The sequence below is a fragment of the Anolis sagrei genome, chromosome 3, assembly GCF_037176765.1.
Source record: "Anolis sagrei isolate rAnoSag1 chromosome 3, rAnoSag1.mat, whole genome shotgun sequence".
Classification (NCBI taxonomy): Eukaryota; Metazoa; Chordata; class Lepidosauria; order Squamata; family Dactyloidae; genus Anolis; species Anolis sagrei.
Genome location: NC_090023.1, coordinates 51,616,084 through 51,643,907, shown reverse-complemented (window position 1 = coordinate 51,643,907; position 27,824 = coordinate 51,616,084). Strand labels below are relative to the sequence as shown.

The following is a 27,824-nucleotide window of genomic DNA, read 5'->3' as shown; positions in this document are numbered from 1 at the left end:
ACTGTGAAAAGACTTCCAACTTTTTCCTCTTTATTCTTAAAATACTGTTGGTCCAGAAACACTGTTTAACCTTACAACTGCCCTTCACCTAGTATTGTTTCTATAGAGTCTGTTCTACCTGGGCGGTTGTTCACCCTTATCTACTTTCTTTCCTAGTTTTTCCTCTAGAATAGCGTTTCTCAACCTAGGGTTAGGACCCGGGGGGGGGGGGGGTCATGAGGGAGGTGTTAGAGGGGTCACCAAAGACCATAATAAAACACAGTATTTTCTGTTGGGGTTCTGTTTCAAGGTCTATCTTCCCCAAACTCCACCAGTGTTCACATTTGGGCATATTGAGTATTTGTGCCAGGTTTGATCCAGATCCATCATTGTTTGAGTCCATAGTGAACTACAACTCCAAAACTCAAGGTCAATGCCCACAAAACCCTTCCAGTATTTTCTGTTGGTCATGGGAGTTCTGTGTGCCAAGCTTGGTTCAATTCCATCGTTGGTGGAGTTCAGAATGCTCTTTGATTGTAGGTGAACTATAAATCCCAGCGACTACAACTCCCAAATGACAAAATATTTTTTTGAGTGATGGTCACTCCTTGGGTTAGAAGGTGCCTGACAAAATACCCCCCCCCCCCCCCCCAAACCCACCAGTACTGAAATTTGGGCACATGGGGAATTCAATTCCATCGTTGATGGAGTTCAGAATGCTCATTGATTGTACATGAACTCACTAATTCCCAAATGACAAAATCAACCCCACCCAACCCCAACAGTATTCAAGTTTGGATGTATTGGGTATTTGTGCCAAATTTGCTTCAGTGAATGAAAATACACTTTGCATAACAGATATTTACATTACAATTCATAACAGTAGCAAAATTACAGTTATGAAGTATCAATGTAAATAATTTTATGGTTGGGGGTCACCACAACATGAGGAACTGTTCGACGCGCTTTATCCATTAGCCCTATTTATTTATGTACCACTTTTTTATACCGCCTTTCTCAGCCAGAGATGACTCACAATTGTCCTTGCACCAGTCCTCCCACCCATACCCAGAAACCGATTGTTATCATAGAGCTCATTGGTTGTTGGTCGATATTTGCTTTTATATTTTGTTATAATGTTGTTGTTTTTTTCTGTTTTATGTTGCCATTATATATTTTAATATGCTATTTTATTATGCTGTTCGGGTTTGTCCCCATGTAAGCTGCACCGAGTCCCTTTGGGAAGATGGAGGCAGGGTATAAAAATAAAGTTGTTGTTGTTGTTGTTGTTGTTGTTGTTGTTATATTGTAACTGTATTAAGGGGTTGAGGCATTCGGAAGGTTGAGAACTACTGCTCTAGAACTTGGATTTCTGGTATCATCTTCTGTTTTACTGGCCATGCCTGGAGAAAGATACCTGCACACCTTCTTAGTGACTCGGCACTTAAGGCAACTTGATGACAGCCACTTATCTCAGACATGAAATTGTCATATATGGGAATATATGGGGAATACTGAAACAAGATTTTATTAGCAAAAGTAAAATATGCAGTATTCTAAACTTTACTCACTGTTCTCTCTTAACAGAAAATAATGTTTCCTTCCAGCTCTGAAAATAACATGTTCAGGTTTCCATAGTAACTTTATACTCACAAGCATGCATAAAATGAGCCACGATTGTTATGCCAACATTGTATGTGCAGGAATATAAAAACTAACTAGAAGACCACAAGTTGAGATGGAACAATGACCCAGGAGGAGACCTCAGCCACCATTATGCATATTAGGTATGTTTAACATTTGTATTTTAAATGTAGAGATGTATATCTGGGGTATATCTGAAAGAGTATTTTGCCATAAAACCAATGCCTGAATTATTGTTGAGCTTTATAATAGTTTGTCCCATCTTATGGCTGTGCTTTTGATTCAGATGACTCTGAAATTCTGATTCAGATACAACAGAGCTTGGAATTAACTAATTTATTAAATCATTAAGCTAATAAATAACTCATGCAAAATTGGTTGCTTTGAGATAACCTTTACCAACTTAACAGTCTCCAACATGCTGGACACCCAACATTTCCAGGCAACAATGCTGTTATGGGTTAAGGAACCACCAAAAGGAGAAATGTCCAAGAGCAAATTGAGTCTGAATTCTCCCTAGCAACGGAAATTACTAAACTGAGGCTATTGTACTTTGGATAAGATGAGATGACTCATTGGAAAAGATGATAATGTTTGGTAAAGTGGAACATTGTAGGAAAAGAGGAAGACCATATAACAGCCAGATTGTCTAAAGTACCGAGTTTGCAAGATACAAGGTCAAATCTCTCACATTGGGTCATGATAAGCTGAAGCGGACTTGATGACAACAACAAGAAAAGTAAGGTCAATCAAAGACAGTAAAAGCACATTGAATTGTAATGTAAGTTGATAAATAAACATTCTGTTTTTGGGTTGTTGTAGGGTTTTTTTTCATGCAAGGAAAACATGCTATGTTACACCGACAAGGTTTCACAATTGTGCTGTGTTGTGTCATTTTAGCGTAATCAACAGTCACAGGACTTTCCCATTGTTTAGCTGCTGACATTGTGTTTCCTTTTCTATCTGTTTGAGAAAGAGAGAAATGCATAGGCAGAAAACATTTCCTCCAGGAGGTTACAGTAGTTGTTTAAGGCTCTCCCCATTCCTTCTGTAGCAGTCTGCTGATAGTCCAAGTTCCTCATCAGGCTAATTATACTGTCACTATGTATTACCTAATGGCAATCAAAAACAAGCAAAGATCACAAATATGCTTTCTCTTCATATTGTACTATACATCACAATTCTGCCATACTCTTGAGATAGAAAGCATCCAGGACATTGCTTTGGACTGTCAGAATGAGACAGCGGAAAGAAAATAGCACAGGAAAAATTGGTTCTGTAAAATAATGCAGAAAAGGAGGAGGATGGAAAAGGAGATCCAGGCCTTTAAAAGAATTGAAATAGAAAATGTTGGAAATGAATAACTATGTGTACACTTCTGAAAAGCACAGGATGTGATTTTCACATAAAAAGCTGTTTCCTGAGAATCAGGATTTGTGTTTTAATGCACCCATATACAAACACGTTTTAGCCATTAGGCTGTGAAGCTATGCTGAAGCTGTTTGTTTCTTTGTTTATGGAAATTCTAAAACTACATACACTATTTTCTAAATGGTATACAACATCAAAGAAACATATGCTATAAATAACAGAGAAATATATAATGTATAATTTAACATACAGTGTTGAAATGCCTTGTGAAATAAATGGACTGTTGGGGTGGGTAGTTGGTGTGTCTTGAAGTCATTTTCAATTTGTGCTAATTCTATCACAGAGTTTCCTGATAAGATTCGTATAGAAGATATTTGCTTTTCTCTGAAGCTCAGAAAATGAACAAAGCTGAATGAATGATGCAAAAAAACAAAAACCCGTTAGGGTCACCGTAGGTTGGATGTTTCTTGAAGACATTCAACAACAGATTCAAGTTTTCTCTTGGAATTATGAAAATGAGTGGTGGGAATAAATAAGCCCCACAGCTTGGCAACTTCGTGTACCCAGTAGTGCCATAGACCTGTTTGTGTTGAGCATGAAAGTCTGAGCATGGTCTGCAATGCTGATAAATCAAGTTTCCTGATTTCAGCTCTGTCAGTATCCCAGCCAAATAGTTGGTCACATTCCTAACCCTTATTTTATAGTACACTAGCTTGGGGACCCGGCGCTGCCCGGGTTATTAGAGAAAGTGGGTAATGGCGGTTCTGTATGCCAAGTTTGGCCTTTATTGGTCATTGGATGACAGTTACATTGTTTTCAGGGAGTGAAGGTACTTGAAGTCCCATCATCCATGTTTCATCCTCCTCCAAACTGCAGCAGGATGTAGAGTAGGTCATGGGGGCTCTGCTTGCCAAGTTTGGTCTTGATCAGTAATTGGATGAGGGTCGCAGTGGTTTCAGTAAGTGAGTGAAGGTACTGCAAGTCCCATCATCCATGGTCCATTCCCCTTAGAACTGCATCAGGATGTAGAGTGGGCCATGAGTACTCTGTGTGCCAAGTTTGGGCCTGGTCTGTGATTTGTAGGGGCTACAATGTTCTGTAAAGTAAATCGGGTGAAGGTACTGCAAATCCCATCATTCATGGTCCATGAATAGGACCATGAATAATAGTATAGAGTGAATGGCCCAAAGTAATCCCAATATTTGTTTGTTTTGTTGCATACTGCCAGTTGCTTCTGGTCTGAGAGAATCTGTAGTCTAGAAAGACATTGCCCAGGGGATGCCCAGATGTGTTACGATGCTGCAGGGAAGCTTCTCTCATGTCTCCCATGCTAAAATAGTGGATGTGGCTCTTAACAAGACATGACACATTATCACAGGATATCTACATCCTACACCACTGGAGAAGGATTAGCTGGTATTGTTTAGCTGGTATTGCACCACCTGACATCCATTGGGAAGTAGCAGCCAATAATGGAAGAACCAAGTCAGTAACATCTCTGGCCCATCCTCTGTTTGGATATCAGCCAGCATGCCAACGCCTTAAATCAAGAAACAGCTTCCTAACATCTACAGAGATAATTACACCTCAGCAAGCGAGAGTCCAAAACTGGCAATTAAAAACCTGGAAGCTCAATCCATGGATTATACCAGATGAGAAACTTCCCCTTGGGCACACAGAAGACTGGGCAACTTGAGAGGTGCTGAACAGACTGTGCTCTGGCACCACGAAATGCAGAGCTAACCTTAAGAAATGGGGCTACAAAGTGGAGTCTGTGACATGCGAGTGTGGAGAAGAGCAAACCACAGACAACTTACTACAATGCGGTCTGAACCTTGCCACATGCACTATGGAGGACCTTCTTATTGCAACACCAGAGGCACTCCAAGTGGCCAGCTTCTGGTCAAAGGACATTTAGTATAATGCCAAGGTTTTTTTTTTAATTTTGTGTTTTTGGGTTTTTTTTTAAACTTTATAATTGTACTCTCAACTCGTTTCTGACACGGTAATTTTTTTAAAAAAAATCCCAATATTTGCCTTAGAACTTCTTGAAATCACAATATTTGTCACTCCTGGATCGCCAGTTCAGTGTGTGTGTCTCTCTGGCACTTTCAAATTATTTTCAAAAGTTATTTCATAGAATCACAGAGTTGGAAGAGACCTCATGGGCCATCTAGTCCAACATCCTGCCAAGAAGCAGGAAAATCGCATTCAAAGCACCCTCAACAGATGGCCATTCAGCTTCTGTTTAAAAGCCTCCAAAGAAGGTGCCTCCATTTCTGAAAGATATCATCATATTCATTTCTTACCTGCCTCTCCTTATAGCTCAAGGCAGAGTTCAACACAGTCAAAACATATATTAAATACATAGGATAAAGATCAAAGCACTAGTACTAATAAAGTGTAAAATTAAAATTCATTGTTTAATATTGACTGGGTAAGCCTGTCTGCTGGACAACATGCAGATTTTTTTCAGCAGAAGTTGTCCTTCGCATTTAACTCTTTCAGCTTATACACTTCATCAGTAAATTTGGAACTATAAAGTGTGTTTCCTTGGATGTTCCTATGAGGAAGAGAAAGATATAAATCAACCAAATGGTGTTTACCTGAGACTTTCCAGTTCTTGGAAATGCAACTTAGAACTATGATTAAAAATATTATACATTCTGGTGGTGCTGTAGGTTTAATCGCTCATCTGCTGAACTTGCCGAACAAAAGGTTGGCGGTTTGAATCCGGGGAGCAGGGTAAGCTCCTGCTGTTAGCCCCAGCTTCTGCCAACCTAGCAGTTCAAAACATACAAATGTGAGTAGATCAATAGGTATCGCTCCAGTGAGAAGGTAATGGTGCTCCATGCAGTCATGCTGGCCACATGACCTTGGAGATGTCTATGGACGGCGCCGGCTCTTCGGCTTAGAAATGGGGATGATCACCCCCCCCCAGAGTTGGACACGACTGGACTTAATGTCAGATGAAAACCTTTACCTTTTTACTACATGATCAGTAAAAATTTCATCTGATCTCCTTCAAGGCCTTTAATTGAATGGTATCCTACCTCAGATCTAAGCTCTTGATTAGATCATGCATAGGCTGTATTGAATTAAATCCTTGAGTCTCATACCAACTTTATTGGTCTACTGGCACAAAAATGCTCAGAATAAAGGCTGGCGCATTCAGTTGCACCTACCTTGTCTAAGAATAGCAGCCTGATTCAGTCTTCAGGAAAAAAATCCATTGATTTCAGTAATTAAATATTAATATATTGGTCCTGAGACAAGATCATATTAGTTCCCTCTGAAGTATGGTGAGTAAATTCATAGAACGTCTCTATGAGAGAGGGATGCTGGAGGCAATTGCTTTCTTTTCAGGAGGGTGCATGAACAGTTGTGACACTTTTTTTTATCAAATCCAAAAGTAATTTTTAGCGTACAACACAGTGTTGCCCCATTTCTTATACTTAGCAAGCTGTCTTCATGACATCTCACTCACTGCCATGAGGTGCTGAATCTCCTGCCAGAATTTTGATGCAATGCAAAATTGAGAATATATATCAGGTTGACTCTGAATAGGCTTTCACACCTTCCATGTTTCATACCGAAATCTAGATATGAAAATAAAAGTTTTCAAAAAGGCCTTCTATATACTTTGTGGTTTCACACCTTAAAAAATCAATGGTTATCCTCACTAAAGGTGGCCAATTGCAGACAAGAGTTCTTTCTCTGGGTTGTATGGCTTTGTTTCCTGGGTTGCATGGCTATGTTCCAGAAGCATTTTCTCCTGACATTTCGCCCACATCTATGGCAGGCATCTTCAGAGGTTGTGAAGTCTGTTGGGAACTACCTAGACAAGTGAGGTTTATAGATGTGGGTGAAACGTCAGGAGAAAATGCTTCTGGAACATACAGCCATGAAAGCCTTCGACAACACATTGTGAGGGAGACGTAGTTTTAAACAGAATTTTCATAGATGTTTCCAGTGACTCTGAAGTCCCGTGTGTCCTGATTTATAGACACCTTTGTTTGCAAAAATGAAAGAGTTGTCTCAAGGATGCATTCACCGGAGTAGTGCTTGTGCTACCTAACGCTCCCTAATTTCTCTCAGCCACATGAAGTCTGTGTTTGAAACAGGAGAATAGATAGGACAATCAGGGTCAGAGGCATGAAAGCATAATTGCGCTATTGTCCTGCTTGTTAGATCCAATGAAAATGTGTATTAGCCAGCTAAGACCAATGGAATAATTGATCTTTGAACACCAATGAGAATGTGTTTTTAATTTTCTGTGAAAGCAATAAAAGCCTTCTAACCCCGTTGCAGGGTGCGACAGACCATTTGTGCAGTGGGCACTCTGCTCTCGCCTTACTGCTTGGCCTGCAATAAAAGCCTTTGTTGTCAGAATCCAGCTTGTGGCTTCTTCCTTGCACAGCTGTCTGAGGCCTTTAGGGGACTCCTGAGCTCGTGCAGAGTTCATGTGGAGTGCTGGTGAGCCAGAGCCCCTAAAACTGAACTCGTCTGCTTGAGGCAAATGTGAATGTTGCACTTGGCCAGCTTGATTAACATTGAATGGCCTTGCAGGGGGAATCCTTTGTTGGGTGGTGTTAGTTGGCCCTAATTGTTTCCTGTGTGGAATTCCTTGTTTTGATTAGTATTGAATGGCCTTGCAGCTTCAAAGCCTTGCTGCTTCCTTCCTGGAGGAATTCTTTGTTGGGTGGTGATAGCTGCCCCTGATTGTTTCCTGTCTGGAATTCCTTGTGTTTATTAGTATTGAATGGCCTTGCAGCTTCATAGCCTGGCTGCTTCCTGCCTGGGGGAATCCTTTGTTGGATGGTGATACCTGCCCGATTGTTTCCTGTCTGGAATTGCTTATTTTGATTAGTATTGAATAGCCTTGCAGCTTCAAAGTCTGCCTGCTTTCTGCCTGGGGTACTCCTTTGTTGGATGGTGTTATCTGGCCCTGATAGTTTCCTGTCTGGAATTCCGTTTTGATTAGCACTGAATAGCCTTGCAGCTTGAAAGCTTCCCTGATTCCTGCCTGGGGGAATCCTTTGTTGGGTGGTGATAGCTGCCCCTGTTTGTTTCCTGACTGGAATTCCCTATTTTGATTACCACTGAATTGCCTTGCAGCTTCAGAGCTTGCCTGCTTCCTGCCTGGGGGAATCCTTTGTTGGGTGGTGTTAGCTGGCCCTGATTGTTTCCTGTCTGGAAATCCGTTTTAATTAGCATTCAGTGGCCTTGCAGCTTCAAAGCTTGCCTGGCTGCTTCCTGCCTGGGGAATCCTTTGTTGGGTGGTGTTAGCTGGCCCCGATTGTTTCCTGCCTGGAATTTCCCAAGGGAGCCTATGGTTTGCTTGGTGCAGCGACTGTGATGCATGGTGGCGACACGGAGGGAGGGCGCGGAGCCCACACAAACAACACGCGCGCGCTCCCTCCTTCCCTGCTTCCCTCCCAAGAGGCGCCTCCACCTCGCGCCCCGCCCTGGCGCTTCCAGCCCGGAGGGAAGGCTCCCCGTCACGTGCCCGGGAAAAAAGGAGGCGGGGCGTCCCACTCCTTCGCCAATGGCCCATCCCGGGTGAATGACCGGCGCCTCTCCCAATCGCTCTCCCCTCGGAGAAGCCGGGGGCGGGACCCTTGGAAAAGGAAACGCCGGGATTCAGGAGGTGTGCGTGATCGACAGCTCCCGGGCCCAATCCCCGCGCGGAGGTTCCCGTCCCTTTGGCTTTCTCCAGCCATGGGCGGGGAAGGAACAATGGGAGGAAAAGGAGGTGGAAGCGGGAGGAAAATGGCAGCGGGAGCGACGGCCGCGGGGAGGAGAGGAGCCTGCTTCCCGGCGCTCTTGGTGGCAGCCGCCTCGGTGGTGTGCCTGGGTGAGTGGACGAGAGAGAAGGAAGGAAGGAAGGAAGGAAGGAAGGCGGGAGGCAGGGAAGGAGGGAGGGAGGAAGGAAGGGGGCCGCCCTTGGGGTCTTCCTCTTTTTCTCCTCGGCGAGGGGTTTCCGAAGGCATTTGGGGGCGCCAGGGCCCAGCAGGTAGGCCCCCAATGCTTCCCTGTGCAGGCGGAGAGCGAGGGGTGTGGGTTCAGCGTACGTGTCATGATGGTGGCTGTGCCGTACGTGTGAATCGCGTTACAAAACCGTCCCTGAAGGAGGTGATTTCCCTCCTCCTCCACCACCACCACCTCCTTCCCTCCCTCCTCCCTTCCCTTCCTTCCCTTCCCTCTCAGAGACCAAAGATAACGGGGATGATAAGCGCTGACCCAGGAGACACACACACACACACACACACACAGATGTAGATAAGCTTCAGGGACCTGGAATGCTAATAGTAGTGGACAATTGCTGCTATCTATCTGTCTATCTTTCTATCTATCTATATAGAAGCAAGTGTGTGTGTGTATTTCTGACTGTGAGAGCTGTTCAGCAGTGGAACTCTCTGCCTCAGAGTGTGGTGGAGGCTTCATCTTTGGAGGCCTTTAAACAGAGGTTGGGTGGCCATCTGTCAGGGGTGCTTTGAATGTAATTTTCCTGCTTCTTGGCAGGGAGTTGGATTGGATGGCCCATGAGGTCTCTTCCAACTCTATGATTCAATGATTACACACACACACACATACATCCATGCCCAACGACTTTGCATTTGTGGCACAGGGGAAATAGAAGACCTAACACACTATTTGCTATGTTGCCCCTTGTACAATGACTCTAGGAAAAATTTCATAGGATCACTCTTGGAAGAAAGGGCATCATGGCAACAATCTGCGGTGATCTGCGACTTGCTAGCAGATCATTCTAAAAATATAACACTAAAGGTTGCCACATTCGCAATCGTAGCCCAAAAGATCAGAGCCAAAGTAGCAAAATCCATACTGGGGGTCAGAAATGGAAACGGTTTGGAATGACACAAAGCAGACACTGTTACTGTCATGTTTCTGCTTTCATGATTTTAAAGAACTTGTTTTAGTTTTAATTCTTGTTACATTTTAAGGTTTATATTGGAAAGTGTTTATAAAGTTAGTGTATTTCTGATGGCCTATGGCTAGTACAATAAACAATTCATTCATTCACACACATACATACACACACATACACACTAGCTGTCCCCTGCCAGGCGTTGCTGTGGCCCAACCTGGTGATCTGGAAAATAAAGTAATGAGAAATTGTTTCTAATATATGTAATTTCTTTTATGCTTGTGGATAAACAGTATTTCTTATTGTTTCTTTGTCGGTGTTAATGTAATTGCCTGGTCTACCTACTCTGGAACTTGCAACATATAATTGTCCTTCTTTAGGGGTCCCTTTCAGATCTATGATACTGCATCTGTCATAATACATATATGTGTGTGTGTGAATCATGATATCTATCTGTATCTATAGGTGGATGGCTCTTTGTCAGGAGGGCTTTGATTATGCTTTCTTGTCCTGGTGAAGGAGGTTGGACTAGATGGCCTTAAGGCAGCATTTCTCAAACTGGGGGTTGGAATCCCTGGGGTGTTGTGAGGGGGTGTCAAAAGGGTCACCAAAGACCACCAGAAAACACAGTATTACTGTTAAATGGCCATTCTTTTTCTTATGAAGAAGAGGTTGTACACACATTTGTTTTACAACAGTGTTTCTCAGTCTGGGGGCTGGGACCCTGGGGGGGAGGTCAAGTGGGAAATACCACCAGGAAACACAGCATTTTCTGTTGTTCATGGGGGTACTGTGTGGGAAGTTTGGCCCAATTCTATCGTTGGTGGGATTCAGAATGCTCTTTGATTGTAGGTGAACTACAAACCCCAGTAACTACAACTCCCAAATATCAAGGTCTGTTTTCCTCAAACTCCATCTGTCTTCATATTTGGGAATATGGAATATTCATGCCAAGTTTGGACTAGAGCACTGGTTCTCAACCTGTGGGTCCCCAGGTGTTTTGGCCTACAACTACCAGAATTCCTAGCCTGTTTACCAGCTGTTAGGATTTCTGGGAATTGAAGGCCAAAACATCTGGGGACCCACAGGTTGAGAACCACCGTTCTAGATCCATCATTGTTTGAGTCCACAGTGTTCTCTGGATGTAGGTGAACTACAACTCCCAAAACTCAAGGTCAGTGCCCACCAAGCTTCTCCAGTGTTTTCTGTTAGTCATGGGAGTCCCGTGTGCCAAGTTTAGTTCAATTGCATCGTTGGTGGAGTTCAGAACGCTCTTTGATTGTAGGTTAACTACAAGTCCCAGCAACTACAATTCCCAAAGGACAAAATAATTTTTTGAGTGATGGTCACTCCTTGGGTTAGAAGGTGTCTTGTGGCCAAATTTGGCGGCAATTTGTCCAGCTGATTTTGAGTTATGTTGTCACTCAAAATGAACAGAGCTTTTTTATATAGAGAGAGATATATTCTGTGTCATAGAGCTGGTTAAGAACACAGTCCACTCAGCCCAACTCCCTGCCATGCAGGAAAACACAGCCAAAGCACTCTGGACAGATCAGATCTGGCCAAACTTGGGCCCTCCAGGTGTTTTGGACTTCAGCTCCCACCATTCCTAGCAGCCTCAGGCCACTTCCTTAAGCAGCTGAGGGGGAAAAGGAAGGGGCCAGAGGCTGTTAGAAATGCTGGGAGTTGAAGTCCAAAACACCTGGAGGGAGGGTCCAAGTGGGCCCATGCCTGCACCAGATGGTGATCCAGCTTCAGCTTGAAACCCTCTGTTCCAGGAAGTTCTTCCAAATGTCCAAGTGGAATCTCCTTTCCTGCCCTTTGAAGCCATTGCTCCCTGCCTTCGTCTCCAGAGCAGCAGAAAACAAGCCTCCCCCGCTCCTCAGTGCGACAGCCTTTTAAATATTGATATCATGTACACTTCTCAGGCTTCTTTTCTCCAAGCTCCCTCAGCTGCTTCTCAAAGGGATTGGTTTCCAAACCTTTTCCCTTCTCTGTGGAACTCTCTGCCCGGGAGTGTGGTGGAGGCTCCTTCTTGTGTCCAGTTCTGGGCACCATATATTCACGGAGGATACTGACAAGCTGAAACGTAGAATCATAGAGTTGGAAGAGACTTTGTGGGCCATCCAGTCCAAACCCCGGGCAAGAAGCAGGGAAATCACATCCAAAGTACCCCCAACAGATGGTTGCCTCTGTTTAAAAGCCTCCAAAGAAGGATTTTCCATCACACTCCGGGGCAGAGAGTTCCACTGCTGAACAGCTCTCACAGTCAGGATGATGAATCCAACATGTGTATTATTGACCAATACAATTGTACTGTTTGCCATGCCAAGTCCAAACTGTACATCTTATACCGGTCTGTGTTATAAAATATGAACATGAAAGGAGTTGGTATGTGCAAATTCACAGCTGTTTTTCTAATGCAGTGGGCGGGGGTTTGGTTCCAGCCCCCCCCCCCCTTAATTCCAGGTCTTGTGGATACTCAAATCCCCTTATATATGGTGACATAGTAAAATGGTCTCCCTTATAGAAAATAGCAAATACCAAGGTTTGCTTTTTTGGATTTTTAAAAAATATTTTCAAGCCATAATATTTTGGTCTAGTTGGTTAATCTGAGAATGATGGTGAAAAGTAATGTCATTTTTTTGTTGACCTCTTCATAATTTTATTTTTCCATGTTTAAAATCTAAATCTAGCTGTTAGTCCCAACTAAATTCATTGTATCATGTGGCGACTTAGCAAGTTACTGTTGATTCAGTAGTTACTGTTGATTCAATGAATCTGTTCTATTTGACATTAACAATAGGGTGTAGACTTTTTATTTCCTTGTCTGGATGAATTGTTTCTTCAACTCTTATAGATCCTGCCTTCACCATGTCGTTCTTGTATGGAGTAAATGATGTGTATAAAATTTACTGATGGTAAAATGACTAGGCTCATCATATTAAGTGCTATTATTTTAAAGCACTGTTGATACAAGATTAGTCTTTTCTTTAGCTAGGTAGGAGAATTCTTTATGAAGTATATAAGTGTTGTTCCTACAAATAACTATGCTATTGGCTTGTACACATTCTGGCCTTCACTAACGTTGTTAGCTTGAAGCTTTTTGTTGTTTCTTATTGTTACAGCAAAAGCAACAGTTATAACATGTGCTATGGCATTGCACCTTGGTGGCACAGTGGGTTAGACCTCTGAGCTGCTGAACTTGCTGACGGAAAGGTCGGCAATTGAATCTGGGGAACGGGTTGAGTTCCCGCTGTTAGCCCCAGCTTCTGCCAACCTAGCAGTTTGAAAATATGCAAATGTGAGTAGATCAATAGGTACTGCTTCTGCAGTACCTATAGGGTACTGCTTCCATGCAGTCATGCTGGGCCGCGTCACCTTGGAGGTGTCTATGGACAATGCCGGCTCTTCAGCCTAGAAATAGAGATGAGCACCACCACCACCCCCCCCCCCCCCCCAAGTTGGACACGACTAGACTGAATGTCAGGGGAAACCTTTACCTTTTATGGCACCTTAAGGCCTACTTTTGTTGTAAGTGTAGCACCTCTGAACATTCTTTGCCTAAGAAAAGCCTTTTAAATGGCTGGGGATTCCATAAGTCGGCAGGTAGCTTGAAGACATGTACTGTTAAATTAGTACCCTGCTTTCCCTCCCAAGACTGGGACATGAAGTATCTCAGTCTTGAACTATTTCTGTTTCTTAGCTTTTGTGAAATGACTTAAATGAGCCCTTGATATCCACTGGGATTTGGTTGTAGGACCTCCGTGGATACCAAATTCCATGGATGTTCAAGTCCCACTATATACAACAGTGTTGCAAAATAGTGTCCTTCAGAGAAAATGGCAAAATCAAGGTTTGCTTTTTGAATTCTTTGAAGATGAGGGGGATATTTTCAAGCTCTAGATGACTGAATCAATGGATGCAAAAATAGTTGATATGGATGGCTGACTATATAGCAACATCATATCTCTACTTTTATCATTATTGAGCCAACTAAATACAAAGATACTACACTCTTCTCTCATTAAACTGAGCATCTCTAAAATATAACAGAATAAAGATAAGAAGAATGTCAGCCTGTTAGGGTATAGTTGCAGAACTGATTTCTAGGAACCCAATTTCAGTTTAATGGAAGAAGATCACAGAAAGCTTGTTTACACATGGTTTTGAATGAAGAGTAGCAATATTTTCTGTTCCTTGTTCAGTACATTCTGTGAACAGTGGTTGGACCCATGAATATAATTTCCTTTTTAAAACCATACTTCATATCTATTACCTAAAAACCTAAGGTACACATGTTGAGACAGGTCAAGAGACATTGTCCACAAAGCAACAATTAAGATATGTTTGTACATGCACACCTCTTTTTCTATATATATCTGCTAGTCTATCATTTGAATTGCAGAGGAAAAAAAGTCCTTTAGTCTTCTGTTGATTCTGCAAGTTGTGGAAGAACTGAATAGATGATTAAATGAACACTGATGATAGCTGCCTGTTTGAATGACTGGTTATCAGAAGGTGGTGAGTGCTAGAATTATGTTAAATGGATTGTTGATGTTGTTGGTTTTTGACCTGGGAGTCAGTAGTATCTATTATTCTTACAAAACAGTTTGCAAAGATGGGTTATAGCCTAAGCAGGGCACAGAAAAGAATGGCTTGCAAATTTAGTTGAAAAGATTAGCAGTTAAAAGGAAAGGCTACATGGGTGGAACATACATTGATGTTTGTCCAGGTAAAGTTCTTCTGAGACCCAAGTGAGGTTTAAATAGCTTGAAGAAGCTATGCCCTCTGTTTTGCTCTGAGAAAAAATATCTTCTGACAGTGACTCTTTACCTATATGTGTGGAAGTCAACATGTTTTTGTTGCAAATTGCATTGAGCTATGCTTACGTAAAGCTGCCCCATGACGATCATGTTTTCATTTGTCATTTTCCATGCTGCACTACACTGTTGCAATATTAAAGCATCTTCCACAATTTTACAATAAAAGCTCAAAAGAACACTGCGTGGCTTTTAGCAAATACAGCATAAATAGCTCACTGATTGATATATTTTTTACCATACCATTTGTAAAGCTGTTCTTGATGTACTTTCTGTTGACAACATTATCAGTAGTAAAGGGAGTGCTATGAGGATTTTTGCATACCACTGTATGCTCAGTTTCTACTTGTTTGTGCTCTGGTTGGGAGGAACTTAGTTGAAGCTCATGAATCAAAGGTAGTTAGTACTGAACTGGTAATTTTTTTTTTAATGACCACCTTACTTAAAATAAAAAAATATTTTTAAAGATAGTGTTCTAGTCAACAATAAAACTTAAACAAATATTAGAGTAACAGTGTTGGCAATAGATTGAAGATTCTGTAGGAATAAGCAATACAATTTTGTTGCGTAATATAGAAAATAACTTTATCCCCTATACCATGAGCTGTTCTTATCCATATGTGCACTTTGTGTTTTTCTTGTTTCCTTTTATCAACTGGGATATCTATTAACTTTGCTTCCCACCAGAATAAGCTCATGTATTGTGCAATCTGAACTTACACTTGATTGTTCTTTATTCTTGGTGACTTCATTTAGGAGGATTTGTGTTTTAACAGAAGATAATCACTTGGGCAATTTTATATTGTTTGTTCCTATTATTTTATTTTATGATTGACTGTTTATAATGTCTATTTGCTTTGCTTATTATTTCATGTTGTTAGCCTCCCTGAGTGGGATACAAATAAGATAAGGTGGGATACAAATAAAGTTTTGATTGATTGATATTATTCTTGTTAGTGTAAAAACATTTCAGGGAATATTATTTTTATTTTTTTAAAGATGGGTCTAAGTTGGTATAAGAATCAAATTTTACTTTCATAGTCTGTTATTCCTGGAACTAGCAAGGTGGCAGGGTAGGTGTCACACCTTATTGAAAAGCAGTAAAAATTAAGTTTTTTTCATTGTTTTTAATTTCAAAATATACATGCATTTCCTGGCTAATAGTGTGTATAAAGAGCTGGCATGGGGTGTCCTGGTTTGAGTGTTGGACTACAATGTTAGTAAACCAAAATTTGAATCCCCAGTCAGCTATAGAAAAGTACTCCAATCTTGGGCAAGTCACACGCTTTAAGGGAGGTAAAGACAACCCCCTTCTGAACAAATTGTATGAAGTATACTCCATAGAAGTCAGAAATGACTTAAAGGCATGCAACAAATTCTCGTTGAATTAATCTGGAGATGGTGTTTATCTTGTAAGCAAAGTGTCTATTTTTGACTTGTTTACAAGGTTAATAGAGCTTCCTGAGGCATTGTTAGCCTAAGGAAAGAAGATACTGTCATTGATGATACAGTGAGTCATAGCCAAACATTTAGAAGGACCCCTATGGGTTATTGGGTCCAATCCCCTGCTTAGTGTAGGATCTCTGGCTAAAGCATCCCTAGCAGGAAGTTGTCCAGAATATTTTTTGAAGACCTGCAGGAAAGGAGATCTCACCTCTTCTCTCAGCAATTGATTTCTTTGCTAATGTGCTTTTACTATCAAAAGGTTCCAAGTAATGTTCAGTTTACCCTCCTGTAACTTCAGACCATGAGACCCTTCCAGACAGACCCTATATTCCAGGATCTTATCCCAGGTTTTCTGTTTATCCCAGATTATCAGGCAGTGCGGACTCATATAATCCAGTTTAAAGCAAAAAAAATCTGTGATCAGATCCTGGGATAGAGGGCCCGTTTGGAAGGGCCCTGGGACAGCAGAAAACACTCCTGCCCCCTCTTCTCTATAACAGCCCTTGAGTATTTAAAAAGAAAGAGTGCCCCATTATCTTGTCTTTACCCTGTAATGCTGGTGAGTCTATCAAGCTTTTTCTGAAAATTGCCATCTCACCCAGGATTGTGATGCTGAAACTGGTAGCCTTCTCCAAAGGACAAAGCAGCAATTAGTCCAAGGATGGCCAGCATTTTGGCACCACAATGAGGCATGTCAGTACACAAATAACAGACAGGAATTAATTAAGAGCTGAGCAAATTAATTAGAGGTCCTCAATCTATCCTGACACAAGCTTAACCTCCTTCTAACACCTTGGTGTAATAATTGAACAACCTGATAGTGATTCCCATCTGCCCCCTGCACTCTCTTTATTCTACTTGCTGGGACCCCAGGGCTGAGCCCAAACTCCAAAACATTTGATGCTGCCCACCTTTGGAGGAAATGCTGGAAAGCCTTTTGGATCCCAGCCCTTGAATCCAAAAAACTCAAAGTACAAAGGAGAACCCTACATTGGGGTTGTGCTGTGTGAGTCTTTAGCAATGGTGCTGTGCATTAACTGTGCCACAAAGCCCTTGTTCAGATGACATGTTGCAGCTGAAGTATGCCCAGACGTGGTATGGGGTTGATATATTGTACTCTTGTGAGGGACCAAAGTGGTTAGAGAAGTGATATGGATATATTTATTGATCATGACCTGAATCTGAAGCTGCCTTAGACTCTTCCATGGCTATATGTAACTGTGCTTAAATACATCTGGCTTGAATACTGCGTTCTCATCTGTGCATCTGAAAAAATGGATTGAAAACCATGACAACTCATGTTCAAATCAACTAGTCTTACAAATATCACTGGATTCCTTCCCCTTTCTTTTTTATATTGATACAAACTAACATGGCTATGTGTTTAACAGCCTTAGACTGATATGTCTTGGTTTACTGTCTACACTGTGAGGTTTCTTACTCTACTAGCAGATCAACAGTGCCAAAAGGAAGGCCATCTGGGAACATGCAACAGTGAAGGATATTTGGTTGTTTGCAGGAAAGAGCATGTATTCCAACTAGACATTTTAAAATCAATTCAAGTCTGCTTATTTGCAAGGTTTGCTCTATGCTATTTGATTTATTGCAGCCTTTAGTGTCTTTTATTCTTTTAAAAAAATGGAGATACTTTCATGTCACTTATCAGAAGTTGAAGAGTTCTGTTAAAATGCAGTCAATTATGAAATGTATTATCAAAGGCTTACACTGCTATGGATCTCAAATTAAGCAGCCTTTGAACCTAAGATTTGTTGCCTTGATATGTTTTACATATCACATTGATGACGGGCTGAGGGGATTGGGTTTGCAAAATTCAGGCTATGTTGAAATATTGACTCATACTGACTCTTTACAGGAAAGTCACTGACCACTGAAACAAACTGCTTCCTTTAGTTTAAGGTCTTCCTTTGATGATTAGTCATTATTTATAAAGAATATTTGTATTGCAAAATAGAACTGGGATAGGAAGATTGACTTCTTAAAGATCCAAAGTACAGGGGTTTTAGTTTTTATTTTTACAAAAGTTCTGATCCCTAACATAATAAGCTTAGGTTAATTTTAAAATGTATGACTTTGAAATTACATTTTTTCAAAAAAATTCTGAGGTTGGAGATTGTTCTTAATATTTAGCGTTCTATTATTGGGTTTTTGTGGCTGATTTCATTATCCATTTATGCAGAAGTCAATTCTCTTCCTGTAATTAACTGCTTTGCTTTGACCTCAGTATAAGTGTAAATGGTTATTAGCATTTGGATGTGGTTCTTTAGAGAAATAAGCTCATGAAAAAAGAAATACTTGTATGTGGGCATTTTATAAGACAACTTTATTTCACTGTGGACTATTTTCCTAGCTCTTAGCCAGGATTTCTGTTGTGACTTTTCAAGGGGAAATACCCCCAAACTATTACTACCATCCCAAGAAAATGATGATGATATTTTTATTATTATTATTTATATGCCATCTTTTCTCTTTCTTTCTTGACCAACTTCCTTCATTTAGACTTTTGGTGAGGTCAGATAAAACTAGGGATAGGCACTGTGCCCAAATAGAAATAAAAACAGTGGGTAGCTGAAAGGTAGTGCTTTGCTTTGCTGTATTCCTAGCCTCCTGCTCAAAGTGAGGTGAATCTCTTTTGCTGTCATAAGAAAGAACAGAGGGCAGACTAGGCTTGGCATGGAGGAAGCAGGTTAGGTTGAGAAGCCTGTGGACCACATAAGGGTGCTTGTGGAGAAATGTCTGTATGTGTTTTGGGTGCTAATGAGTGAGGGTGTCTTTTTCAGAGGCTGGCTGAGGTGTATATGTCTTATGTTTGGAATCGGTGTATTGAGAGGAGAGGAATCCCAAATATGGTAGAAGGAACTAAGGATTCAGATGGAGTGGTGATTGAGGCTCATATTCTGCCTTCTTTGTCTGAGTGTTAGTTTTTTTTTGGGGGGGGGGTCTCTTTTTTAACAATGGCACTTTTCACAGTTCTATGGGTATTTTGTGATAAGCCATACTCAGTTATATCTCCCAAACTGAACATCTCCTTCCCTATAGCTATTTCGTTTACTGCCCACCAGCCCAAAATAATTGAGAATATCCAAATCAAACCTTTGAAACAAATTCATGAGAGAAAATTACGGCCCTTCCCTTGGGGTAGTGTTTGTATGTGAGAGAAAGCTTTGCTTCTTTCCCAGGTGAATCCAAATATCTACACTGAATGGTAAACATGTCTGCTTACAATTGTGTTCCATCTTTTGTTTTCCCATCTTCAATACTACAGTTTAGTTAAAATTTCTGAGGACAGAGGTATTTTCTGTCACTATCCATATGTCACAGTTCATTTATTGTTATGATGATAAAATATTGGAACTCTGGAGCTTTAGGTATCAATACAATCATATACAGTGTTCCCGCACCACTTCACGGTTTGCTTGTAGCAGACTCACTGTTTTAGCAGTTTTTGAAAATATTAATAAAAATTATAAAATATTAAATATTTACGTCCAGTGAGGCCAGGGACCCTGGAAGTGCGGCAGCTTGAGGCACAGTGGGAAAGGCCTGCCTCTCTGCCCTCCACAGACCCCGGAAGTGCGGTGGCCTGAGGTGTGGCAGGGAAGCCCTGCCTCCCTGGCCTGCTGCTGCCTGTGTGGCTCCGGAGGCTCTGCAGAGGCCAGGGAGGCAGACAGGTACCCATGGGATGGAGGCGGGTAAGGAGGTGTAGGTGAGAAAACAATATATAAAAAATATAAAATAATGTATAAATATTAAAATTAATATGGCATCCCTACTTCGCGGATTTTCACTTACTGCGAACCGCTGCGATAAGTGAGGGAACACTGTGATTCACACTCTATCTCCATGAAACACGGTGTGTTCTTGCTTTGGAATTTGCATTTCTGTTCTTTGCTGTTTGATCTAAACTAAATGATAATGAGAAGATATATTTGTGAAGATGGCAGGATATGAATAGAAGAAAAGTAAATAGTAGGACAAAATGAATGTATGTAAAAGAGGGAAGAAGTGACAAGGAGAGAAGGAGTTTTGTGACAGTCCCTAGTAGCAACTGCCTGCCGAGAGAAAATATTTTGGCTTAAAAAGAAAAGATCCCAAATAGACATGTTTCTCTTTTTACTTAGGAGCAGGCTTCCGGCTTCCTTTATAATAATAATCACATTTAGAAGCTGCCTTTTATATTTTGATTAGAAACATAAATGCTGATTATTTGTGCTCTCCCTTGGGTTCCAGGGATAAAAGCTAACACAAATTGTTCAGGCACTTAACTATTTATTTCTGATTTGCTTAAAAAGCCCTTTGGTTTAGACAAATGTAGTCTCTTCAGGGCCTTGCTTCATGTTTGTGAGGATTTCAGGGTGCTTAGGTGGGCAATACTGAGCCACATGGGCCCGACTAAGCACCAGATGGCTGGGTGCTGGGCAAAAAGCTTCACGCAATAAGAGTGATGTTTTCCTCAACAGTCCTACAATCTAATTTCAAACTACTATGCCTAACTATGTTGGCTTTGACTGAGAAGCAGGTTGCTTTGATAGTGTTTGCAGTGTGTTAGAGCCATTAGGCCAAGTGTAGCAGGGCTTAATTCAAGCTTGGTTTAACTACAATGTTATAGTAGAATTGAAAATCCAATTGATCTGAATCGTGGAAAGCTAGATGGGTTTTTGGTCTCAATCTGTGTATACCAGCTTCTTGTGTTCATTGATTTATCATTGATTTCTCTCACCTCTCTTTTATACCTACTATTTTCCAGCATGCCAATGTAATTCCTATGTAAACTTGGAAGGAAAAGAATTTATTTTTTAATTTTTTTAATTGTATTTCTATACTGGTTCTCTCACTCATAGGTGGACTCAAAGTGGTGTACAGTATAATGACAAAAAATCAGGGCCTCACATACATATAAAACAATACATTACATATCTAAAACAATAACATATAACTATATATTAAAATCATTAAAAACTATACAAACTGTCAGACATGAATGTAAAACATTTAAACATTGCATCAATCCTGTGGTTATTTTTAGCTGCTTCAATATTGCTATCAATTGTTGCATGCCTGCTTGCATAGCCAAGTTTTGAGCTTTTTTTCTGAACATCAGAAAGGAGGGGGCCGTTCTAATCTTTCTGCGGAAACGTGATGAAAGAGATTTCCACTGGCAGCTAATTTGACCAAATGGCGATTCTTCAGGATAATTGGAGAAATCAGCAGGATTGACACAGCTCATACAATGTGGTATAAGATAGCCTATCTTGTTGGTTCACTCTTTCTTTCAAATTCTTGATGGTTTTTTCAGTGCCTTGTAGAAGTATTTTTATATGCCCCTTTGATAGGAACATCTAATGTAGACTTCCATTCTTTCCCAGCTCAAACATTATAGCATTGTTTATTACAAACATGCAGGTGCAACCCAACATTGATTTGCAACATAACATCCTGCTCAGTGCTCCACCTTCATTGTTGCAGTTCACTAACATGATTGGATCTCATGTCAGCAACATAGCTCCACATAATAAACTAACGAATGGTAGCCTCTTTTGGATGTTGGGCATCTTTTGGCATATCCAGTTTTGTTTCTGAGTTCCACAGGATTTCTCCAGACAAGCTATTTGTTTGAAATGTTTTGGGGATATTGTGAAGTGGAGGTGTTTTGAAGACACAAAGGGTAGGGTGTTTGTTCTGATGATGTGAATTCCCACCCCCATGTATCAGCATCCATTCCAGCCTTTATTTCAGTGAGTGTTGATGTAGAAAAAAAGATATTCACTTTCTTTGAACCTCATTCTAGCATGTTAATGATCTTGATCAAAGTTTATACATGAAATATCACTTATTCATTTAGGATCTATGCCCACCATTTGGAGCTTATCTTTTCCATCACCTTAGAAATAAGCCTTTCCTGCTTGGACATGATGGGATTTTCTGATTTTACTAGAAAATGTTAGGTCAGAAATATCTCCTTGCAATGTGTTCATGGAGGAACTGTGTTTAGTTGCAGCTTTGGCTGATGCCCAATTTGGACAAGTCTTCAACATCTCCACAGATCATTCAGAGCCAAGTCTGCTCTTTTCAAATTAAGTTAACATTTCTGCTTTAAAAGTCTTTCAATTTTTGAATTGTGTCTTCAGATACACTTATAGTAAATTACATTTATAGTGAGATCCCACAGTTTCTTGGAGCTGGTACAAGTCTAGTCCATCTTGTGATGATGAGCAGGAGCCAAACACAGCCATACTTTCATTGTGTTAATCAGTACACCAGAGTTCCAAGACATAAAATATGTGGAAAACCTAAATGGCTAATGCTTTACAGTAACCTTATACTGTAATACTGTACAGTGCAAATAACTACAGTCAACCCATCCACACCCTGAAAATATAAAAATAAAATCCATAAAGCAAATGCGATGTTGCCATTTTATATAAGAAACACCATTTTACTGTGTTGTTGTACATAATGAAGCTTGAGCATCCATGGATTTTGGAATCCACAGGGGGTCCTGGAACCTAATCCCAGTGGATAGCAAGGGCCCACTATAAGTCTTTGCACAGTAGCTAAGGAATAGAAGTTGTTCTTCCTTTTATAATATTTTTGCTAATTAAGTTAAGAGGACAAGTGTAATTTACTGTTACTGTTACTTCTGTTACTGTGTGTGTATGGGTCTTCAAGTTTCCTGTTGACTCATGGTACTCCTATGAATTTCATACAGTTTTCTTAGACAAGGAAAATTCAAATACAGCTTTGCCCATTCCTTCTTCTGAAATGTAACCTACAGCACCTTGTATTTGTTGGAAGTCTCTCATCCAAGTCCTCACCAGAGCTAATGGCTTAGCTTGTAAGAGCAATGGCATCTGGTATATTTAGGGTATTCAACCCACTACACTATTCCTACTTTGGGGTGTTGTAGGTTTTTTTGGGCTATATGGCCATGTTCTAGAAGCATTCGCTATTCCTACTTTTCCATAACCTTGGTATTCAATATGACCTACAGAAGTTAAAATAGTTTTAAGTAAAAGGTTGTATCACTAAATTTCAAGCTCTCAATACAATTAAAATCTTTTTAAATTAAAATGTTTATATCCCATATTTTCATGTAATAGTGTACAAATAAAATGTCTTAAAACTATTTGAGATGAAAATCATACTATACCCAAAGCAGGATAAAAACATCTTAAATATAACAATAAGCTAATATAGCTTTTAAAGCTACAATAGTTTAAAACATGTGCATGCACAATTAAACAAAATTAAGCCACAAAGTTTAATATAATGCTGTGTCTTGATTTGGCACCAAAAATAAGCAAATGCTAGCAGTAGTTGGACCTCCAAGTCAAGGTTATTCTATAATTTGGATACACCTCTCCCACGTTCTTCCACATCATGTTGTCCCTACTGTTGGGACATAGTCCCTGGGCAGAGATATGCAGGGAGTGTTACTCCTTTAGGTATTGAGATTCCATGTCTTTAGGTCTTCAAATGTCATCACTGGTACCTTGAATTCAGACCTGAAGTTAATTGGTAGACAATTAAAAAACATCACCATTAAAAAAGACAGAACAATGCATCACATTATTTAAAAAAATCTCCATCAACATTCAATTCCTAAAGGCCTTTGGAAACAAACAAAACAATCAAATCTTTGCCTATTGGTAGAAGGACACCATAGAGGTCACCTTTCTAGAAAGGAAGTACCAGAGCCTAGGAACAGCCAGAAAGAAGGTGGCGAGACAAAAGCAAGAACCTTTTTGAAGATCTCAAAATTCAGACAGGCCTATCTAGGTGAACATTTTCTTTCAGATAACCTAGATACAAGCTATAATTATAGACCATAGTACGGACATTTAATTGTGCCCTGAATAATCAGTCCAACTGTAGTAGTAAGGGAAATCTCTGCTCCCTGTAACTAGCCCTAGGTAGTCCTTTGTATTCATGGATTCAACCCTCAGTGGCTTGAAAATATTAAAAAAGAAAAATCCAAAAGAAACTTGATTTTGTTATTTTATATGAGGGATATCATTGTGCTACACCACTATATATAATGGGACTTGAACTTCCACAGATTTTGGTATCTATGGGGGTTGGAATCAAATCCCAGTGGCTCCAAAAGGTCTGCAGCTTTTTGGGCCTGCTGACATTTCCAAATACTTTTCAAAGTAGTCCCAAATAGAGTAACTGCCAAAACTAAGACCTTCATCCAAATCAGACATCTCTAGGGAAAGGGAGGATGCAAGTGATGCATAACCCTTAACTGTATAAAAGCACTTCTGGCATGGGCGAACATTGGCTCTCCAGGTGTTTTGAACTTCAACTCCCACAATTCCTAACAGCCGGTAGGTTGTTAGGAATTGTGGGAGTTGAAGTCCAAAACACCTGGAGGGCCAAAGTTTGCCCATGCCTGCTTTAGACTCAGGGTTGAACCCAGGTGTGCATAGAAATTGTGGTCCTAGTTCTTTATGGGAATTGTAACTGCGTCCAGTTCTAGTGTAGGCTAAGATAATTGAATCCGTCAAATAGGGACAGTTAGAGGATAGGGATACTGAACAGATAGAGCTAGAAGCTCAGGACAGGCACAAGATAGGGCCAGATCGAATTCAAGATAGGAATAAATAGCAAAGCTTGATCGAGATCATTATAGAATTTCGGATTGATGTTAGCCGAGAGGTCAGGGGATACTAGATGATTAACATGCTATACAAAAGAGCTTTACTGTTATATTTTCTGAATTTCTCTGTTTTCATTTTAGAATTAATGTGTGAAATTGACCCAGCAATAAACACATTTGCCTGTCCAATGTAGTTATTACTTTGTGGTCTAAAATCCAGGGAATGATCATAATAATAAAAGAGCAAAGTTACTGATAGGAGTCCAAGAGTTGCATGGTCAACCTGGAGAGATGATCAGCCATAATATCGAGCTATTGTATAGCATTATGTCCAAAGTAGATTTATAGCCCAATATATCTCATTTATGTTAACATACTTTTCACTATATTAACACTAACGGTATATCAGAACAGTTGCTCTGATCACAACCTGCTCGAAGACAACTTTTTTCCAATAAAACTACTACATTCTCTATCCCAAGAACAGTTAAGCCTATTAATACCAACCAGCATATCTTCACATATAATATTGAAAATAAAAGGTTGTTACCAGTTCATATATTTTTTTGCTTACTAGAACATTTTTGAAATGACAGAATATTCTTATTCAATGGTGGGTTTTTTTTTTTTGCAATATCTTAAGTAGAGATAATAGAAGAAGGTCGTTCACCCCCCTCCCCCCAAATGGACCCAGTAAACCTCAGTTGATTTCCACATAGCTCACTGTGCGCTTTCTGGGCCTTTGTAATGCCTAATGGCAGTTCTGTTGTGGCTTCCTGGCTGCAACAGAGAAAGGATTGAGTGCTTCTTTAAGGGTTTCTCGACATGGCCTGAGCTCTGAGATTCCAAAGTGTCTCTCCAGGAGCACTGTTGTTGCTCTTGTTCCTTGGTGCATTGTGAAAAATCTGAACTCTGTATTAGAAAGGTTTATAACTGCTATGGGTGCAGGATCTCAATGACTGTGGGGAAAAAACTGAATTAAAAAAACAATTTTTTATACCTTTGGCCAAATACTGCCAGATTTCCTAAAGATTCCTAAAGAGAACATATTACTTCTATTCACAAATAATAAAATATGTAAAAATGAAAACCACCAGTATGGATGACCAACTCTATTTCAGAAATTATCAAGAGAACATTCTATTTATTTTTACTGATCTTGGCCACACTGATGATTGGACAGGAAATGGAAATGTGACCAGGTGTACTTTGTTAGGGACTGAAGGGAAGTATTCTAGCTTCCACTCCTCCCATCATAACTGATCCCTTTAAACCAGAAATTGGGAAACTGCTGGGGGTTAGAGCAATGGTTCTCAACCTGTGAGTCCCCAGGTGTTTTGGCCTACAACTCCCAGAAATCCCAGCTAGTTTACCAGCTGTTAGGATTTCGGGAGTTGAAGGCCAAAACATCTGGGAACCCACACTTTGAGAGCCACTGGGTTAGAGGGTTATAGGAGGCATTGTGAGATTGTCTTCTCCTAATTTTTTTTTTAGATTCCCGAGGGACATGAAAACAGTGTTGACAACCACATTTAGCATTCACATTCTCACATTCTGCATTAATCTATATTAATACTATCTATTTCCTTTCAAATGGAAAAATTCCTTTCCCAGACAACTTTATATAGATACCCCTTTGGTATGTCTAGCTGTCGTATTAAAATGGCAAGGTATAATCCACAGTGTTAACAATATAGAAAGTGCATGTATGAATATTATCAATATCATTAATAAGTGCTTTTCATATTGTACTTGTCTCTAAATCAAAGTTTTCGTTCTGCACTGATTAATAAGGACCATATCTTCTAATGCTTATGGTGTTCTTGATAGCCCAGGTTTCAGCTGTGGATGTACACACACCAACAGAACTTTCTGTGGAGAATGGAACAGAAGCAAAACTTCCTTGCACCTTTGCATCATCAGAAGTGATCAGCAGTGCAGCTTCCGTTACCTGGAGCTTTCAAGCAGAGGGATCAACTACTTCTGTGTCGGTAAGAGACAGTGATTGAAATAAAAGTACATCCACATAAGAGTTTGTTGATTATTCAGGTTGTTACGTATTTTCCAGCCTTTTGGTTCAACATACACATTAACTAGTAAGAATGTGTGTATTGAATACTGCTTTGGAATTACATCACAGTGTTCAACCTTTTCTTCTTGCCCTCAAGGATAGTACTTCTGTGTACTTTTCAAAAAAATTTGCTAGCAAAGGACGAGTTTGGATGAGAGCCTGTTTGAACCAGGGCTCCTTGTGATAGATTAAGCATTGTGTTCTCAAAGCTAGTTAGGGCAGGCCTCAAAATGCATGCCAACAGATCTTTTCTGTGATGGAAATTCTAGGTCCAAAAGAGACTTGTAAGAGGAACAGGGGCCTGAAATGGGGTGTATCTTACCATGCATGCTTGTAACTACTTTCAGATTTCCCTATGTATTATTATTGTTTTTTACAAGGGACTCGAAATCAGCTCTCTCTATCTCTAATTATGTGGTATATTTTGCCTTTATTCCTGACTTGCTTCACTACTGGGTCACATTTAGTGACTTTATTACTGTTACTATAAGATAGCCCTGCCTTGAGCAGTTGGGTCTAGGTGCAGGATAAAAATATATTTGTGTGAGGATTTAAAACAAAGATATGGTTGGCTTTTCACATTTGCTGGGGTTAGGACAGAGGATCTCCACAAATGTGAAAAAACACACAAATGAGACCTTTTTAACCTCAAAGAACACGTCCTATGAATCTCTATGCCCTCCAGCACAATTTTATGATAGCAGTTGATCATAGAGTCTGGAATCTCTAATAATCTCTAGGTCCTCTAGCAGAACTCTGTGGCTGCAGTTGATCATAAAGTCATGTAGAAATCTAGAGATTCTTAGAGAACACATTTTAATCAAATCTGTGAATAATCAAATCAACAAAATCTGCAAATGTTCAGGGCTGATCTCATATTTCTTTATGTAAAGAAACATTAACATGTTATCTTAAATGCATTAAGGAGCCCCCTGTGGCGCAGTGGGTTAAACTGCTGAGCTGCTGAACTTGCTGATC

General features: G+C 40.3%; 1 protein-coding gene across 2 annotated transcripts in view; it reads left to right on the top strand.

Moving 5' to 3' along the window:
• The first annotated feature begins 8,630 nt into the window (after positions 1-8,630).
• The window catches only part of MPZL1 (myelin protein zero like 1), a 38,437-nt gene continuing 19,243 nt past the window's right edge, over positions 8,631-27,824 (top strand). The window contains exons 1-2 of one of the 2 annotated variants that reach the window (XM_060770598.2): positions 8,631-8,851; positions 26,606-26,766. In XM_060770598.2, coding sequence (XP_060626581.1) covers positions 8,716-8,851; positions 26,606-26,766 — 297 coding nt within the window. In that variant the 5' untranslated portion in view covers positions 8,631-8,715. The remainder of the gene's footprint in view (positions 8,852-26,605; positions 26,767-27,824) is intronic. The other variant, XM_067466667.1, reaches the window with a different exon arrangement.